General features: G+C 39.5%; 1 protein-coding gene across 6 annotated transcripts in view; it reads right to left on the bottom strand.

The window, feature by feature from the left end:
* ZNF684 (zinc finger protein 684) overlaps nt 1–19,380 on the bottom strand; it is a 57,000-nt gene that overhangs the window by 15,958 nt on the left and 21,662 nt on the right. The window contains exons 1-5 of one of the 6 annotated variants that reach the window (XM_060089597.1): nt 16,003–16,143; nt 14,957–15,310; nt 14,550–14,587; nt 8,732–8,827; nt 2,807–4,355 (exon numbers count right to left, since the gene is read on the bottom strand). In XM_060089597.1, coding sequence (XP_059945580.1) covers nt 3,451–4,355; nt 8,732–8,827; nt 14,550–14,587; nt 14,957–14,985 — 1,068 coding nt within the window. In that variant the 5' untranslated portion in view covers nt 14,986–15,310; nt 16,003–16,143 and the 3' untranslated portion in view covers nt 2,807–3,450. Of the gene's footprint in view, nt 1–2,806; nt 4,356–8,731; nt 8,852–9,148; nt 9,276–14,549; nt 14,588–14,956; nt 15,311–16,002; nt 16,144–19,380 lie in introns of those variants that run through there. The other 5 variants (XM_060089596.1, XM_060089599.1, XM_060089593.1 and 2 more) reach the window with 5 other exon arrangements.

The following is a 19,380-nucleotide window of genomic DNA, read 5'->3' as shown; positions in this document are numbered from 1 at the left end:
AAAAAATGAAGTCTCATTGGGGAGAAAACGCCCTATCTGCCATCTGTGTATAAATAAAAGAGAAAGAAGGTATTTTTCAGTGATCTTTTTATAAAGTAAAAAAAGAAAGAAAATCTCAAGGTATGACAAACTCTTAGAGGTGAGAAAAATCGAGGGAGTTCTCATTTAGATTGTTTATGGCTGTTTCAGCCACAGAATACAAATAGACTAGGGAGTTCTGGGAATCTGAGATGTTTGGATGGAACTAAGCATAGTTTTGGTTTTCTTCTTGCCAAAATCTCGTATGGCTTAAGCCAATGAGCTCAGTGACAAAAACTCTCAAGGTGGCAGTTTATATTTGTCCAGTAAGGAAGTGTATATATATATATATATATATATACATATATATATATATTTTTTTAATTTTTGGCTGCACTGGGTCTTTGTTCCTGAGCGTGGGCTTTCTCTAGTTGCAGCAAGCAGAGGTTATTCTTCATTGCGAATGGGCTTCTCATTGAGGTGGCTTCTCTTGTTGCAGAGCACAGGCTCTAGACACATGGGCTTCAGTAGTTGTGGCACATGAGCTCAGTAGTTGTGGCTTGTGGGCTCTAGAGCACAGGTTCAGCAGTTATGACACATGGGCTAAGTTTCTACGCGGCATGTGGGATCTTCCTGGACCAGGGCTTGAACCCGTGTCCCCTGCATTGGCAGGTGGATTCTTAACCACTGCGCCACCAGGGAAGCCCAAGGAAGTATATTTTAACTTGCTCTACTGTATTCCTTCTTCCACTTGAGGGAGTGAATTAATTTATGGAACCTAGATAACATGCTTCCTGAATATTACAATTAAAATTCCCTTGTTTTATGCACAGACCATCGCACACCTCTTGCCACCTCTACCTACACAGCTGCTCTTCCAAGGGGACCTCACATCATGCCGACAACAGTAGAGCTCCCTACTGCCTCCTAATATGTGTCCTCTTCCTGTAGCCTTACATAGTTTGGAGTTTCTCAGATGAGAAGCATGGGCATGGGAAGGGGAGATAGGATGGGAATGGAAAGCACTGAATAGGGTAAAACAAGGATTTCATGTAGGAAATGAGAGAAAACTGTTGGTTTGAAAAAAAAAAAGGCAAGTCCCGTGACTATACATACCTAAAGAATTCCCTGTGTGGCTGACAAATGGATTCTGAAGACAATTCCAAAAGAAAGAAGGTAACAGAAAATTTTGAATCTGCAAGAGTGTAACCAGTATGCCACCTCCTAAAACAACTGGGAAAGTGTTAAGGAAAAAAGGTATTCAGTGACATTTGTTAAAGATGGCAAATGACAAGACAGACTTTACTCAGGACCAGTGTGATAGGTATAGGGACAACTGCCATGGGATTTTTTTTTTTTTTTTTTTTTTTGCGGTATGCGGGCCTCTCACTGCTGTGGCCTCCCCCGTTGCGGAGCACAGGCTCCGGACGCGCAGGCTCCGGACGCGCAGGCTCAGCGGCCATGGCTCACGGGCCCAGCCGCTCCGCGGCATATGGGATCCTCCCAGACCGGGGCACGAACCCGTATCCCCCGCATCGGCAGGCGGACTCTCAACCACTTGCGCCACCAGGGAGGCCCGCCATGGGATTTTGGTTGGGGAGAGATTGCGCTCAACTCTGAATACACCATACACAAGTAGGAATTTATAGCTAAGAAGTAGGGTAGGGGTCAGTGGGTGGAAAATTACTAAGAGAAAACGGGTAAGGAGGGTTCTGGGTGAATCCACCTAACAGGATTCCTGCTGAAGACAGGCCAGGGTGATCAGACATCACCTGAAGGATGATGGAGGATGAGGAACCTGATCAGATATTGAGGGTGCAGGGTTCTGGTTAAAATAACTTAGCAGAGTTCTTGCTAAAACTAGATTTTACAAGTAAGTGTGCAAGTGGGCCTCGGAAAGGTTCAGGAGCCTAACATTTGTTCAAGCAAAAAAGTCAGTAAATAATTTAGATCCTTAAGTGCTAGTATGCTTCTTCAAAAAAAAGCACTATCATTCATTTGTAATCATTACTCAGCATTACTCTTCAAAAAATGGCCAATGAGAGAAAAACAATGTAATATAGTTGTAACTGAGCTTAAACTTGAAAAGGCTTGATTTCTGAATTTAGGTTCAAGCTGTTTTGTCACAACTCAAGAAAAGGCATAAAAGTTTTTTGACATTATCAAAGAATATTGTGAACAGCAGTAAAAACTGTAGCTTAAATAATGGTTGGTTCATCCTTTTTTTTTTTTTTTTAACGGTACACGGGCCTCTCACTGTTGTGGCCTCTCCCGTTGCGGAGCACAGGCTTTGGACGCGCAGGCCCAGCGGCCATGGCTCACGGGCCCAGCCACTCCGCAGCATGTGGGATCCCCCCGGACCGGGGCACAGACCCGTGTCCCCTGCATCGGCAGGCGGACTCTCAACCACTGTGCCACCAGGGAAGCCCTGGTTCATCCTTTTAAGAGAATATGTGGAACTTACAAACTGTCACGTTCCAAAGTGAAGTTGCTAAGCAAAAAAAAATGTGCTCTTTTCCACTCGATTAATGCTGCCTGTGCTGTCACATGGTAAATTCCAGGCACCCCTAGGAGCTAAACCTGTATCAATTTCTTACAAGAAAACAAAAAATAGACCCCAAGGCTCACTTCCTGAAAGTTGCAAAGCATCATGACACTCTAGTTTATTAAAATGAAATGTAGATGATACCCTAGTTGACTACTACTTGAGCTATGCTTACACCTTAGGTAAATACATCAATGAAAAAGAACAGGAATATTTGAAGGGCAAATGTTTTATTTACACACTTATTTAAATACTTCTTTTCCTCAACTGAGTACTTACTGTAATACAGAATACAACTGCTTTCCCCCTCTCAATTGGTATCTTGTTAAATTATACATATGTGTAGTTCTATACATCTTTATAACAAGTTTGAGAATGAGATTCAGTAACACTGCCATACCCCTTAAAAGTGCCAGCAAATGGGTGAAAATATTACTGAAATTCATACTACGTATTAAACCACATTTTCACTTGCATGTTACTGTTAGGGTTGGAAGAAAAAAATGGTGAAATTTACTGCAGAAACTCTTAATAGATATAATTTAATATAATATATAATATAAACATATTTTATACTCACTTGCATAATTGTATAATTTGTTATAAAAATTAAAAATCAGAGACGGTAAATGTAGTTTTCACTGATTCCTTGATTGCTTAATTTATGCTTACTTTCTAAGCTCTATGTGCATTTATAAATTAACTTTTTCTGTGACCTTTTCTCTAAAAACTTTATTATCACTTGCAGAACATGATTGGCATTGGTTTTTTTAATGGGAATTTATTCTTCCAGTTCATTCAGATTGGTGGATTTCTCCTCACCATAAATTCTCTACTCAATAAGGTTTATTAAATATTTAAAGTTTTCTCAGATTCATAAGTGAATATTACGTATGAATTTTCTGATGTACAATAAGATTTGACTTCTGGGAAAATGCTTTCCCACATTTGCTACATTCATAGGGCTTTTCTCCTGTATGAATTATCTGATGTCTGAGGAGATGAGACTTCTTGATGAAGGCTTTGCCACATTCAATACACCCATAAGGTTTCTCTCCTGTGTGAATTCTTTGATGCGTAACAAGCACAGAAGTGTTGCCAAAGGCTTTGCCGCATACAATGCATCGATAGGGTTTCTCTCCTGTATGAAATCTAGAGTGTTTATAAAGGGATGAACTATACCTGAAGGTTTTCCCGCATTCCTTACATTCAAATGAGTTCTCAAGTGTATGTGATTTCACGTGTTGAGTAAAGGAAGAGTTCCAGGTGAATGATTTTCCGCATTGACCGCATTCATAAGGCTTCTCTCCAGTGTGGAGTCTCTGATGGACCACGAGTTGTGCTTTATGCGTAAATGCTTTCCCACAATCACTGCACACAAAGGGTCTCTCTCCATTATGTATTTTCTGATGAGTTGCAAGGTGAGCCTTCCTGCTATAGGCTTTCCCACAGTCGTTGCATTCAAAGGGTTTTTTTCTTGTATGATTTTTTTCATGTCTAATAAAATGAAACTTCTTTTTGAAGGCTTTCCCACATTCACTGCATTCATAACAGTTTTCTCCAGTATAACATCTATTACAATTAAGTAAGTCTGAAGTAGGTTGCAAACTCTTCCTATATGACTTACATTTATATGATTTTTTTCTTGTAGGATTAAGACTTGTGCTCATATTATAACCATGAATTCTCTTCACAGTCAGAATTTTATTGAACATGAACAAAACTGAATTAAAAAAATTGTCTTTGCTTTCCTGGTGCTTGTCTGATTCATCAATAAGTGGGCAGTCAGCTTCTAAAAAGGAGTACAGTGAAACATTCCTAGTTAATCTTTGCCATCAACAGTTATAGAAACATATATGATTTCAAATCTAGTCTCTCATTCTGAAACAAATCTGTATTTGCCTTGCTCCTGAGCTTTAAGACTAAAACTGCTAAAGAGGAAATGGGAGCACAGAATGACAATGAGAACAGATGGCTTAACTTGTGACCTGAGGAAAGATAGTAAAATAGCACAAGGTACAGTAAGGAGGGTACAAAGGAAATCAAAAAGTTGCTCAATTGCTCAACAAGGGCATATGGTTAGCTCACAGAATGAAGAGAGCCCACTGTGGAGATGTGATCAATGGACCGGGTAGCCAGGGGAACAAGAGACAAGGGAGTTAAGGGAAAATATCAGAGGGAAAACTAGATTTGGAGAAGGGAGATCAGAATCAGGGTCCTTACTACCTAATTCCTAGATTACCCAGGTAGAATAGCTCCTTATTTCCCTCATTCATATCTCTTTTTCCTCTTGATCATCTGGCACAATGTCACTTCCCCTCAGGAACATTTTTCTATCTCCAACCCTCTAACCTCATCCAAACCACAGCTGAGTCATATCTGTAGACAGGGCTCCAACACTACTACAGCTGGGATTCATTCTTACCGGTACTTGTAAGCCCAGGAACACAAAGGTCTAGCAGGTCATTCGAGGGTGTGCTAGTCTTAGCCCAAGCACAGATTCTATCTGCTTGTTACCATTTTTATTCAGGCTGAGTTTTGATATATGACAAGTACTACTTTTACATCCTCTTTCAATCTGCCTAACAAATTAGTCCCCAGAAAGCCTCTTTGCTCCTGAAGTCACATTTTTAGACTCCTAGTCTCAAAACTCTATAAATCCCAAATCCACTGCTCCATTAAAACAAAACAAAACAAAAAATTAGGGAAGGGGTTATAATTCCCCACTCCTGAATTTCCTTCCATGTGGAGTTACTACAATACCCCTAGCCTTTTGCTTCATGCCTTATCCTCTGTGGAGCTGGCTGAGTAGTGGGCTATAGCCATTAATACACATTTCTTTATTGAGTGGTTCTAAATGTGGTGACTGGGTTCCTGTCTTCTTTCCTCTCTACTTCAACCAATGGGAAGCAGCATCCTGTGTTACCTTGGCCAACAATAACCAACTGAAAAATCCAGGGTAATCAGCCTGGTGAACAAAAATATGCAATACAATGAATTCACTCATGGTATCTAAGCATGCACTGCTCTAGCCCTCAACAAATACCTACTTCTGTTCCAAGGATTCTAGATTCTAAATAGCTACAATCATTTGCTCATGTTCCTTCCCCACCTTAACTTGCCCTCCTTCATCCTCTCTCATCCTGTCTAGTATTTAGATATCCTTTAGGGAGGAGCCATTGTTCCATGATCTTAAAAAAAAGGCTCCTCCAGTCTTTGCCTACTTTAGGCTCCATTTTCTCTGAACTTCTAAGACAGTCATCACTGCTGCCTAAACCATTTATTTTGACAACTAACTAGATTAAAACTGCAGTGTTACTGTGCATTGAACAAATGTTCCACATTCATCAAATTTTAAAATATATGGCTATGTTTTGCCTTTTCAACTACAATTTACACACCTGGAAAAACAATATTTTTTAATTTATTTGAATCCTTCTCAGGAAACATTAAAAAGCCTTGTTGAATGAAAGGATAAGAAACATCCCCACAATCCCTGACTTTATAAAAATGAATTAATTAAATATTCATTGAATGTCCATGATGTGCTCAGCAATGGTGTAAAGAAAAAAAATGATACTGGACTTTCTCTTCAGGGAGTAATCATGAGAAAACATGCCTTAAAGCCACAGGTTTTGTTTTTTTTTTAAAAAAAAGTCTTAAAAGCCACAGGATTTAAAAAAAAAATCTAAGATAGTATATGTCAAGTTTTCGTGACAGAGCCATAGTAGAGTTGGGATGGGAATTCAAAGAAGGCAGAGATCAATGTAGGCTAAAGTTACCATGAAAGAGGAGAAAACTGAATTCAGACTTCATAGCATGCTGGTTTTGAAACCGAGTGGGGCCTTGAGGGGCTCCCAGGCACTGAAACTGTGAGGCCTGGGCACTGAGGCCTCCTTTTGTCCATCATTTCTTCCAGGCAAGACTCCAGCCTCCATGACCTTCCCTGAGTTCCAAAGGGTGGATTTGAACAGTTGCTAATCAAGGGAGGAGCAGCTAAGAAACCACCTGTGGCAGGATTAAAGGGACCAGAGAAGCTCATCAAGATTAAGAGAAGACCACCTGAGACTGAGGGAGTGCAAGCTCTGCTCACACCCTAATCTTGTCAGGACCCCACCTTTGAACCCCTGTTATAAAACCCTTAATCAAATCCTCTGGGGGAGAGACATAGTTTTTCAAGGCAGAAGCCCAGTGTGTCTCCCTTTGCCTGGCAAAGCAATAAAGCTATCCTCTTCTACTTCACCCAAAACTCTGATTTGATTCAGCATTGCTGTACAGAGAGGCCGGTAATGGTTTTAGTTAGATGGAGCACATCAGAATCAAAAGGACTGATGCGGAAAAGAAAACTGGGTACAGAGGATGCTAAAGAGTCTAATTGCATGGAATAGGGAAAAGACGGACAATTCTGGATAAACATGGGATCACATACAGAGGGATAAGCCATTTAAATACCATAATACAGGTTATACAGGAATAACATGTTTGTCAGAAGAGTGACAAGCAAAATGAAATAATTCAGATAAATCTTTCAAGAACATCTAAGATAAACCAGAAAGTAGGCTGGAATTGGCAATATAAGTATTTACATAAACGGCCGAGATACCATATCAGGAGTTAAAATTCATTTGGTTTATGCCAGTAGTAATTGGGGTTCCAGGGAATCTAAAACACATTTAATTGGTATCTTAATCATTTGAAACATACTTCTTTTATGGACTCTGTGCAAAGGGAAGATTTTATTTTGAGTCAGTCTTGGATAAACTAATAGTTGAAATTATAGGTAATAAGTCACAATAGTATTTAAGGAGAAATTCTTAAGAGAAAAAGCCAAATTGCTTACCACAGTGATTTTGTGACTACAGAGCAGGAGGCCAGTCATTACCTTTTATTGTAAGGAAAAAGGTAAAGGGTTGAAGAATATTAAAAATTGGTTACTATGAAAAAACAGACAATAAGGCCAGGTAGGGTAAAATTATGGGAATGGAAAGCTGGTGAGGCAAAGATGCTGGAGATGGCACAAAATAAATAACTGTAGTCTTTAGAGTGATGAAGTTTCTGAGGGAGTTACTGTGGACAGAATTTCAGAAGATGGAAGAGAAGTCAAACAGCAAACGGTGAAAAAGCTGTGAGAAAGGGTGAGGGCAGATTAGTGAGGAACTAATTCAAATAAAGTTGGAGGACAATTTCCAAAAGATTTCAATATTATCAAGTGAAGCAGAAAGATGCACTAGAAGGTAGACACCCCAAGTTAGCCGTAAGACTAAAGATGAGCAAGGTAGGGTACACAGGGGGAGTATATGCTGCAAGAAAAGGAACGAGGTTTTTTTTAAAAAAAGGAAAAAAATTAGGAAGAACATATGTTATAAAAGTTTTGAAATAAAAACAACTAACATATGCTGAACACTTACTGTCTGCCACTATATGAAGGGTTTTGCTTGTATTAACTCATATAATCGTTACAAAAACCTGAAGTAAAAAGTAGGGCCTCCCTGGTGGCGCAAGTGGTTGGGAGTCCGCCTGCCGATGCAGGGGATACGGGTTTGTGCCCCGGTCTGGGAGGATCCCATGTGCCGCGGAGCGGCTGGGCCCGTGAGCCATGGCCGCTGGGCCTGCGCGTCCGGAGCCTGCGCGTCCGGAGCCTGTGCTCCGCAGCGGGGGAGGCCACAACAGTGAGGGGCCCGCATACCGAAAAAAAAAAAAAAAAGTAATATTATCCCTATTTTATAAATAAAGTTGTGCTACAAAATAATTAGGTTAGACAGAGGTTGGTGGAATAAGACTTTAAACCCACATAATTTGACTACATTATTAGAAATAGATGTATGGAAAGATTGGCCATCATGTTGAGGAGGGAAGAAGAATGAGGATTCTAGGAACTGAGAGAACCAACAAGCACTTCGATGGAACAGGCAGCGTGAGGAGCCAGAGCAGAGAGGAAGGACATCCTCCCACACAAGAACTGAGAAACAGAAAGAGCAGCCACGTGGCAGAGTGGAAGTGGAGGTGTCATCTGGGGATCTGAGGATGTTGTGTCAGGTGTACTCAGTCACTTTCAAAGGTGTGTGGTTTTAAGAGGTGCTTCCTGCAAAGTATTTCAGAGGTGACTGTCCCTCACCAACTGAGATCTCAGTTCCAGAGACTCCCATCTACCTGCTTTCTCTGACTCACCTGGAGAGCGCCAACATGGGTTCTCTCCCTCCACCATCCATGGCTCTTGTCCTTGCTCCACCTTGAAGATCACTTTTGTTTTGGTGACTGGACACCCTATTCATGGGAAACAACACAGAACTGGGGACAAAGTGCTAGGAACAAACGACTACCTCACAATTCGGGTTTGCCTCCTGGAGTCTTAGGGCCTGTGAAGATAACAAACTTTAGAACAGAAAAGACCCTTCTTCATTTGGGAGGCAGAAGCATTAAACAAATTATCTGATCCCCAAAGGGGATTAAGAATCTTTGACCACTAAAATTCAGGGACAAACATACTAATGCTTCAGAATGTTCACAGCTTTCACAGGTCTTAAAGGAAGGGCACTATTAAAACATAATGAGTTACACTGAAAAGTTACCACCCACTGTCCTTACCCATTGAGATGAGGTTTCTAAAGTTCTCCAACATCACATCCCAATACAAGGTTCTCTGATCACAGTCAAGCAGCTGCCACTCCTCTGGGGTGAATTCCACAGCCACATCCTGGAGTGTCACTGATCCCTGTAATAGTACATGGATCTTCAAACTAAAGTGTGCATCACTTGGGGACTTGTAAGAGAATCATGGCAGCCTCTTAGGATCATATCATGTTCATTGTTGAGTTTTCAGAAAGTAATGTATGATAACTATTGTACACCTGATTCAGAAATATACTTTGTGATAGAAACAAAAATTATATTAAAAATATTCAACTAGTGCCAGGATAATTCAATGGGGGAAAGAATGGTCTTTTAAACAAATGGTGTTGGAACAACTGGATCTCCACATGCAAAAAAATGAAGTTGGACTCCCCTCAACACACACACCTCACATCATATAAAAAATGAATTAAAAATGGATCAGAGACCTATGTGTAAGAGTTAAAACTAGAGGTGACCCTTGAACAACTTGGGGGTTAGGGGTGCCAACCTCCTCACAGTTAAAAATCCACATAATAACTTTACAGCCCTCCCTATCCGTGGTTCCACAACCACGAATTCAACGAACCACAGGTCATGTAGTACTGTAGTATGTATGTATTGAAAAAAATCTGCATATAAGTGGACCCACACAGTTCAAACCCATGTTGCTCAAGGGTCAACTGTATATAATTCTTAGATGAAAACAAGGGAGTAAATCTTTATGACCTGGGATTAGGCAATGGTTTCTTACACATGACAGAAAAAGTGTAAGTGACAAAAGAAAAAAAATAGATAAATTGGAATTCATCAAAATTAAACATTTTTAAGCTTCAAAGGACACCATGAAGAAAGTGAAAAAGACAATTCACAAAATAGGAGGAAATATTTGTAAATCATATATCTAAAAAGAAATTTGTATCTAAATTATAAAAAGAATTCTTACAACACAAAAATAAAAAGAAAACCCAATTTAAAAATGGGCAAAGGATTTGAACAGACATTTCTCCAAAAACAGATATGGTCCATAAGCACATGAAAAGATGTTCAACATCATTAGTAAATACAAATTAAAACCACAATGAGGTATCACTTTATACCCACTAGGATGGCTAAAATCAAAGGCAGACAATGACAAATGTTAATAAGGATAGGGAGAAGCTGAAACTCTCATACATTGATGGTAGAACTGTAAAATGGTGCAGCAACTATGGAAAACAGTTCAGGAGTTCCTCAAAATGTCAAACATAGAGTCACCATATGACCCAGCAATTTTTCCTAGGTATATACGCAAAATAATTGAAATCATACATCCCCCCCAAAGAAAAACCCATACACAAATGCCCATAGCAGAATTATTCATAATAGGCAAAAGTGGCAACAATATGGGTATCCATCAACTAATAAATAGATAAACAAAATGAGGTACATCCATATGATCCAATATTATTCAGCAATAAAAAGGACTCTACAACATAGATGATCCTTGAAAATTTTGTGCTGGGTGAGAGAAGCCAGTCACAAGAGATCACATATTGTATGGTTCCATTTGTATGAAATGTTCAGAATAGGCAAATACATATAAACATAAAGTAATTCAGGGCTGGGGGAAGGAAGGAATGGGGAGTGACTGCTAATGGATATGGGGTTTCTTCTGAGAGTAATGAAAATGTTCTGAGATTAGTGGTGATGGTTTCACAATTATGATAATATACTTAAAAACCCCACTAAATTGTATACATTTTAAAGGGGTCAATTTGTAATATGTGAATTATGTCTCAATAAAATTATTTAAAAATATTACTTATATGTTCTTCATTCATTCACTCATACAATATTCAGTGAGGACATACCAAGTACAGTACTAGAGATATAAAAAAGAATAAAATTATTACTGCCCTCAGAGATCTTATAATCTATTAGACACTGCAAAAAAACATGTAAAGGTAATAAGATGTTAGAGGGGCAATAAGGTTAATAGGCCAGACTCACATAAGCATAATAAAACAGAAAAATACAGATTTTTTAATATGATAAAATATATCCTCTCAACCATAAAGTCAAAATCATGTTTAACTTAAACTGAAATTAAAAAGGCATATGGCGGGGCTTCCCTGGTGGCGCAGTGGTTGGGGGTCCGCCTGCCGATGCAGGGGATGCGGGTTCGTGCCCCGGTCCAGAAGGATCCCGCGTGCCGCAGAGCGGCTGGGCCCGTGGGCCGTGGCTGCTGGGCCTGCGCGTCCAGAGCCTGTGCTCCGCGGCAGGAGAGGCCACGGCGGTGAGAGGCCCGCGTACCGCAAAAAAAAAAAAAAAAAAAAAAGGCATGTGGCAGCATGCCTACTGCAAAGAGATAGTTAAGACCATATAAAGCAGGTGTCAGCAAACTACAACCCACAGGCTGACTGCCTGTGTTTGTAAATAAAATGTAACTGGAACATAGTTATGCCCATTTGTTTACTTCAACTACAAGAGCAGAGTTGAGTAGTTGCCACAGAGGTTATATGGCCTTCAAGCCTAAAATATTTACTGTTTGTCCCTTTAAAAAGTTAAGAGAGGGACTTCCCTGGTGGTCCAGTGGTTAAGACTCCTCACTCCGAAAGCAGGGTGTCCTGGGTTCAGTCCCTGGTCAGGGAACTAGATTCACATGCTGCAACTAAAAAAGCCTGCATGCCACAACTAAAGATCCCGCACATGGCAACGAAGATCCCACATGCCACAACTAAGACCCGGTGTGGTCAAATAAATAAATAAATATTTTTTTTTAAAAAGTTAAGAGACTAGGCAGGGTTTACCCCAGGAATGCATAGATAGTTCAATATTAGGAAATGTATTAGAAATTCTTTAAACTGTTATATTAAAGAAAAAATATGTTATTTTATTGACAGGTATAAAAAAATGATATGAGGAAAAAAGTTCCCAATTTATGAAAACAATCTTAACAAGCTAAAAATTCTTAACTTGATTTAAAAAACAAAACAAAAAAAACAACTATCTACCAGATTACAAGAGGAAACAGTAAGACACTGGAAGCATTCCCACTAAAACTGGAACAAAAAAGATTTTGGCTAGAAATTACATTCAAAATTATAGTTACTAGAAGTCCTGTCCATTGACATAAGACAAGAAAAAAATATGGAGCCTACATATTAGGCAATAAGGGACAAAACTCCATTTGAAGAGTATATGATGGTCTAACTAGAAAATCTAAGAATCAACTAAAAAACTCTTGGACTTAGTAAGAGTTCTGTAAGTTGACATAAAGTCAAATAGATAAATCCATACTTTTCTCTACACCAGAATAGCCAATTAGAAAATATAATGAAAAAAGATCCATTCCATTCTCAATAGCAACTTAAACCATATGTAAGAATAAACATCATAAGAAATGTAAAAGAATTACCATAATAAACCTATAAAACTGCAATGAAGGACCAAAAAACACTGAATAAAATGAAGAGCTCACAAATAACAAATGCTGGAGAGGGTGTGGAGAAAAGGGAACCCTCCTACACTGTTGGTGGGAATGTAATTTGGTAAAACCACCATGGAGAACAGTATGTAGGTCCCTCAGAAAACTAAAAATAGAATTGCCATATGATCCAGCAATCCCACTCCTGGGAATGTACCCGGACAAAACTATAATTCAAAAAGATACATGCACCCCTATGTTCACAGCAGCACTATTCACAATAGCCAAAACATGGGAACAATCTAAATGTCCATCGACAGATGAATGGATAAAGAAGATGTGGTACATATATACAATGGAATATTACTCAGCCATAAAAAAGAATGAAATAATGCCATTGGCAGCAACATGGATGCAACTAGAGATTATCATACTAAATGAAGTAAGTCAGAAAGAGAAAGACTAATATCATATATCACTTATATGTGGAATCTAAAATATGGCACAAATGAACCTACCTACAAATCAGAAACTGACTCACAGACATAGAGAACAGACATGTGGTTGCCAGAGGGGAGGAGGGGAGAGAGAGGGACAGACTAGTAGTTTGTGGTTGATAGATGCAAACTATTACATTTAGAATGGATAAACAACAAGGTCCTAACGTATAGCACAGGAAACTATATTCAATATCCTGTGATAAACCAAAATGGAAAAGAATATGAAAAAAGCATGTCTCTATGTGTATAACTGAGTCACTTTGCTGTACAGCGGACATTGGCACATCATTGTAAATCAACTCTACTTCAATTTTAAAAAATGGAGAACTCATTATTGAAAAGTTATGAATTCTCTCCAAATTAATCTAAAAGTGTAATACAATCACAATAAAAATATCTAACACTCCCCATTATGGACCTTGACAAGTTGATTTTTAAATTCACATGGAGAGAATATGCTCAAGAATTGCTGAAGACTCTGGAAAAGGAGCAAGGTTTACTTATGGATCCAGGTGAATATTAAAAAGGATGTGTACCTGGACTTACAAATTGAGTTCATATAGCACTTCTTGGCACTATGTTCTCTGCTTATTCTAGGGAACACTCTAAGAAAGTCACAGGAGGGACTTCCCTGGTGGCACACTGGTTAGGACTCCACGCTCCCAGTACAGGGGGCCTGGATTCAATCCCCAGTCAGGGAACTAGATTCCAAATGCATGCCACAACTAAGGGGCAGACAAGCCACAACTAAGGAGCCCGCCTGCTGCAACTAAGACCTGGTGCAACCAAATAAATAAATAAATAAATAAATAAAAATTTAAAAAAGAAAGTCATAGGAAAACTGATGTTATATTTATCACAGGATTGTTACTGTCAATATTGTTTCTCACACTATCTCTATGAAAACCCATTGTGGGAATCCCCTGGTGGGCCGGTGGTTAGGACTCGGCACTCTCACTGCTGGGTCGCGGGTTCAGTCCCTGGTTAGGGAAGTAAGATTCCACAAGCCTCGGGGTGCGGCAAAAAAAAAAAAAAAGAAAACCCGTTGTAAGATACTTTCTTTGGAGAATTGTGCCAAGAAAAAATTTACTTATCCGGGGAATTGTTCTGCTTCATTCTCAAGGACAAAGCCAGTACTTTAAAAGGTTGGCTATCCATTTTCTATGATCACCAGAAAGATTGGGTATACATATGCAGCTCCAACTAAGTGCAGACCCTATAATCTGGATATCAACTTAGCACTTTTGGACCTGATCTATTCAATTTACGTTTTCCCTGACTATACATTTCCTTTTTATTATGTGGATTTTTATCTTTTGGCTGCGCCACACGGCATGCAGGATCTTAGTTCCTCGATGGAACCCGCGCCCCCTGCAGTGGAAGCACGGAGTCTTAACCACTGGACAGTCAGGGAAGTCCCTATATGGAATTTTTAAGAGATTTAAATAGCAATAAATGGATGCCTTACCTCTAAGTTGACCATTTCTGCAGCTCTTACACAGAGATCTATGAAAGTAGAAATGGGGAAGAGAGTAAAGACATGAGAAACACCAGGATTGCAGTGTAGAACCCTGCTCTATGAAAACAGAAGCACACACACTGCAGTCTCAGAAAATGCCACCCAGTGGGAGAACGACATTTCTAGCAAGTCAGAAAAGTCTACTTTTTATAAGCAATGATCTCTGTATGTGTTATTAATATATGGAGCTTAGATAAGTATCTTGTACATTTCTGTCCTACAGACCTAACAGCAAGTTGTTAACCTTTAAGCCATTGACCTTTTTTTTTCCTCCCAGAAATGTATCCTAAGTAAATACAAATACTTGTATCCTAAGTAAATAATGAATGAGTTAAAAGGATAACTAAAAGCCTGACCTCCGAAGCTCAGTATCTTTAGAAGTCATTCCTTCCTGTGATTCTCTGGTCTCTGTTCTGTAGCTGGAGTAAGAGATCTCAAATAGGTTTCTTGAGAAAGCTGGATCCAGGGACCCGGCGGGGAGGGAGGGGTGCGGATTTTTTTTAAGCTGGAGTCTTCAGTTTAGACTCTAAATCTGCTTCTCCCTCTCCCTCCTCCTCCCCGTCGGAATTCACCATCTCCTATGAGCCCAGTCTAGGCTTTTTGAAATTCCAACTAGCACTGCTAGGGCCCTAGAAAGGCTAAAATGTGCAAGATGGACTCCCAGCTTTATTTCGTCTTCACTGGAAAATCTGAAGATTCACCAAGAGCTCCTTAAAAAAAAAAAAAAAAAGACACACCGAATTTTACTCAGCATACATTACTCAAATATTTCAAAAGGAAAATATGTCCAACGCTTTGTCTTGCAGGTTTTTTTCATCTTGCGAAAAAAATGAAATTTGAAGAAAACTCATCTGGATTTGAATCTCAGATCTTCTACTATACTAAACTGTTTGAGTCTAGGCAAGTTAACTTCACCTCTCTCAGCTTCAGTTAATTCATATGCAAAATGGAGAATATTTACTTCGGATGATTGTTGTGAGAATACCCTAAGAGTGCATCAAAGTTTCTCTAGAAACACTTTATTCCTAGATCCCTTAACATGGTTTAATTTTAAACCATTGTAAATGGTTTTAAATGGTTCTGGTAGGACCAACTGTGCTCTTGTAATCAGGGAAGGTGTAGTTTGATGCACAGACTTCTACAGTGTCTTTTACTTGCAAGGGCAGGAATGCAAACTGAGCTTGCTCTGCCCCACCCGCGATCTAGGAACCCTCTGAGTGGCGGTCGGACCCTTCTCTTGCTTTCTCTGAACTACTCCAGAATTGGACAGGACCCACACACCCAAACACAAAGTCACCGCACGTGAGAGTTTTAAGGTTTTATTTTCAGTTCAGTAAGCCAATAAACCGTTCCCTTTCTTCCCGCCCTTCCCTTATGTCCCCCAAGTTCTGCAGAGTCATACCTGCCAGTCTTTCACTGCCACACTCCCAGCTCCGACTCTAAGCTGGAGATCAGGTTACGGAGATCTCCCAAATCTGGGAGAAACCCCCACTCTCACTTCATACAGTGCTGGTTGGAAAATTACAGGCTACAGGCTACTGCTCCACTGCGCGTGTGCGGAAGTAACTGCCCACCCAGAGATTCCCAGGCTCCCCCGCGGTGCAGGCTATTCATCGGGCACTACATTTCCCATAAGGCCCGTGGAGCTCGTTTCCGGAATGCGTCACATGCTTCTGCCTCTTTGGTGGGAGATTTCTGTGTTAGTATCTCTGGGGCCGCTTGGAGACACAGGGTCATTTATAAAAGGGAGATGTATATATCCTTTTTGTTTAAAATGATAGACATCAGCATTTTGGGGGGAAATTTTATTTTTTTATACAGTAGGTTCTTATTACTTATCTACTTTATACATATTAGTGTATATATGTCAATCCCAATCTCCCAGTTCATCCCACCACCACTCCCTACCTCCCACTTTCCCCCCTCGGTGTCCATACGTTTGTTCTCTACATCTCTGTCTCTATTTCTGCCATGCAAACTGGTTCATCTGTACCATTTTTCTAGGTTCCACATATATGTTAATACACGATATTTGTTCGTCTCTTTCTGACTTACATCACTCTGTATGACAGTCTCTAGATCCATCCACGTCTCTACAAATGACCCAATTTCATTCCTTTTTTATGGCTGAGTAATATTCCATTGTATATATGTACCACATCTTCTTTATCCATTTGTCTGTCGATGGGCATTTAGGTTGCTTCCATGACCTGGCTATTGTAAACAGAGCTGCAATGAACATTGGGGTGCATGTGTCTTTTTGAATGATGGTTTTCTCAGGGTATATGCCCAGTAGTGGGATTGCTGGGTCATATGGTAATTCTATTTTTAGTTTTTTAAGGAACCTCCATACTGTTCTCCATAGTGGCTGTATCAATTTACATTCCCACCAACAGTGCAAGAGCCTTCCCTTTTCTCCACACCCTCTCCAGCATTTGTTGTTTTTAGATTTTCTGATGATGCCCATTCTAACCGGTGTGAGGTGATACCTCATTGTAGTTTTGATTTGCATTCCTCTAATAATTAGTGATGTTGAGCAGCTTTTCATGTACCTCTTGGCCACCTGTATAGATATCAGAATTTTTAAATACTGGAAAATCTAAATCAGTAGTATGCTAAAGAGAATAATTTACCCTTAGTTCAGTTTCTTCTAGCCATAAACTAGCTTAGGTCAGGGAGATGAAAAGGACCCAACAAAGAAGACTGAGATGGAATAATCTGTGAGGCAGGTGGAAAAGAAGGAGGGTTTGAATCTGCAAAATCAAGGGAAGAAAATTTTCCAAGAAGGAAGGAGTGATCCACTGCATTAAATGCTGCTGATAGGTCAGGTAGGATGAGAACTAATAATTGACTAGTGGATTGAGCAGTGTGGGAGTTGTTGAAACATGCTCTTTTGGTGTAGTGATGGAAGTTTGATAAAGTCTGATAAGAGTTAGGTAAGGGTGGGATGAAACAATGGGAGAAAGCAAGTACATATAGACAACTCCTTCAGTTTTGCTTTTTTAAGATGAGTAGAAAAATAAAGCTGTCCTCTGCATATGGAATTGGGGTCCAGAATTTTTTTTAAGATGGAAGAAATTAGTGTTTGTATCCTAATTAAAATGATACAGTGGACAGGGGGAAATGGACAATACAGGAAAGACGACAGTTGCAGGAGGAAAGTCCTTGAGGAAAGAAGGGATGTAATCCAGTACATAATCGGGGGGATCAGTTCTAAGCAAGAGTATGGACAATTTATTCATTGAAATAAAAGGGGAGGCATACAGGGAGGGGGAAGGGTAACCTGGGACAAAGTGAGAGAGTGGCATGGACATATATACACTACCAAATGTAAAATAGATAGCTAGTGGGAAGCAGCTGCATAGCACAGGGAGATCAGCTCGGTGCTTTATGACCACATAGAGTGGTGGGACAGGGAGGGTGGGAGGGAGATGCAAGAGGGAGGAGATATGGGGATACATGTATACATATAGCTGAATCACTTTGTTATATAGCAGAAACTAACACAGCATTGTAAAGCAATTATACTCCAATAAAGATGTTTAAAGGGGGGGGGGAGAGGCAGAGTCGATAGGTACAGATGCAGACAGGTGGACAGATTTGGTGGTGGGAGAATGAGGATGTCCTCACCTGAGTGCTTCTATTTTCTCAGTGAAATAGGAAGCTCAAAGTGAAGATAGGGAGAAGGTGTTAAAGGTTTGAGGAAAGAAAATACTGTATTACATTGATTCTAATACTTTTTCATATTTCAACATCTGTGAAATTGCTGTCTTACAAATGATGGCATGCCATAGTTTAATTGGCAGCATTTTTTTCTTTCTTAGTAATATGTAAAATAATGATGTATCTTATAATCAATGGCATCTGAGATCCTAATGTTATTTAGGAATGGGGAGAGTGAATGGATTACAGACATGTAGTGCTATTGCCTGGCATCATTAAGAGCCCGCTTGATATTAGTAGCCCTTAACTTTACTGGCATTTTCAATGTCATAAACACATATTTTTATATCTAATTTTTAAAAAGTCCTTTCTTGACATGTAGCTCACTTGAGCAATTACTCTATTTCCTAGCTTTCTTTCATAGAATAATTTTCTCTAAAGAGTTGCTTCTTGTTGCTGTCTAAATTTTCTCACTTCCAACTGTCTCCTCAGTCCATTCTAATTGGCTTCTTGACCATAACTACACTCCTAAAACTGCTCTTGTCAAGTTAGCAATGGAATTTCAGTTGAAAAATTAAGTGGACTTACTTAGTCCTCATCATATTTGACCTCAACGGCATTCAAGAAAATTGAAATACTTCCTTATTTTGGCTTCTAGAACATCTCACAAAAGATCATTTCTCCCACCTCACTAACACTACTTCTTTATTTTCTTTACTGAATACTCTCCCTCTGTCCTGCCTCCAAATATTGGAATATTCAAGGGTTTGGCCTTGGGCCTTTTCTTTCTGAATTTTTTCTCAAACGGTCTCATTCAGTCTCATGGCTTTAAATACCATTTATTTGACGTTGACTGAGAAATCTATATCTCCAGCCCTCATCTCTCCCCTGAATTTCTGACCCCTAATTCCTTATGCCTACCTGAAATCTCCCCTTTGAGAGGCTTAAAAGCCACCTCCAACTTCACATGTTCAAATCAAATATTTAGGAGCCATCCTTGATTTCTCTTCTTCCTTTTTCGTGTCTTTCTCTCATAGTATATATGTTCTATGAGGGCATATATTTTATTCGTTTTTGTGATATTGTGATTTATAATAAGAAATATGTATTTGGCCTT

Source organism: Mesoplodon densirostris, chromosome 2 (assembly GCF_025265405.1).
Source record: "Mesoplodon densirostris isolate mMesDen1 chromosome 2, mMesDen1 primary haplotype, whole genome shotgun sequence".
NCBI lineage: Eukaryota > Metazoa > Chordata > Mammalia > Artiodactyla > Ziphiidae > Mesoplodon > Mesoplodon densirostris.
Note: the sequence above shows the minus strand (reverse complement) of the source record. Positions and strands in the feature narration are given on the sequence as shown.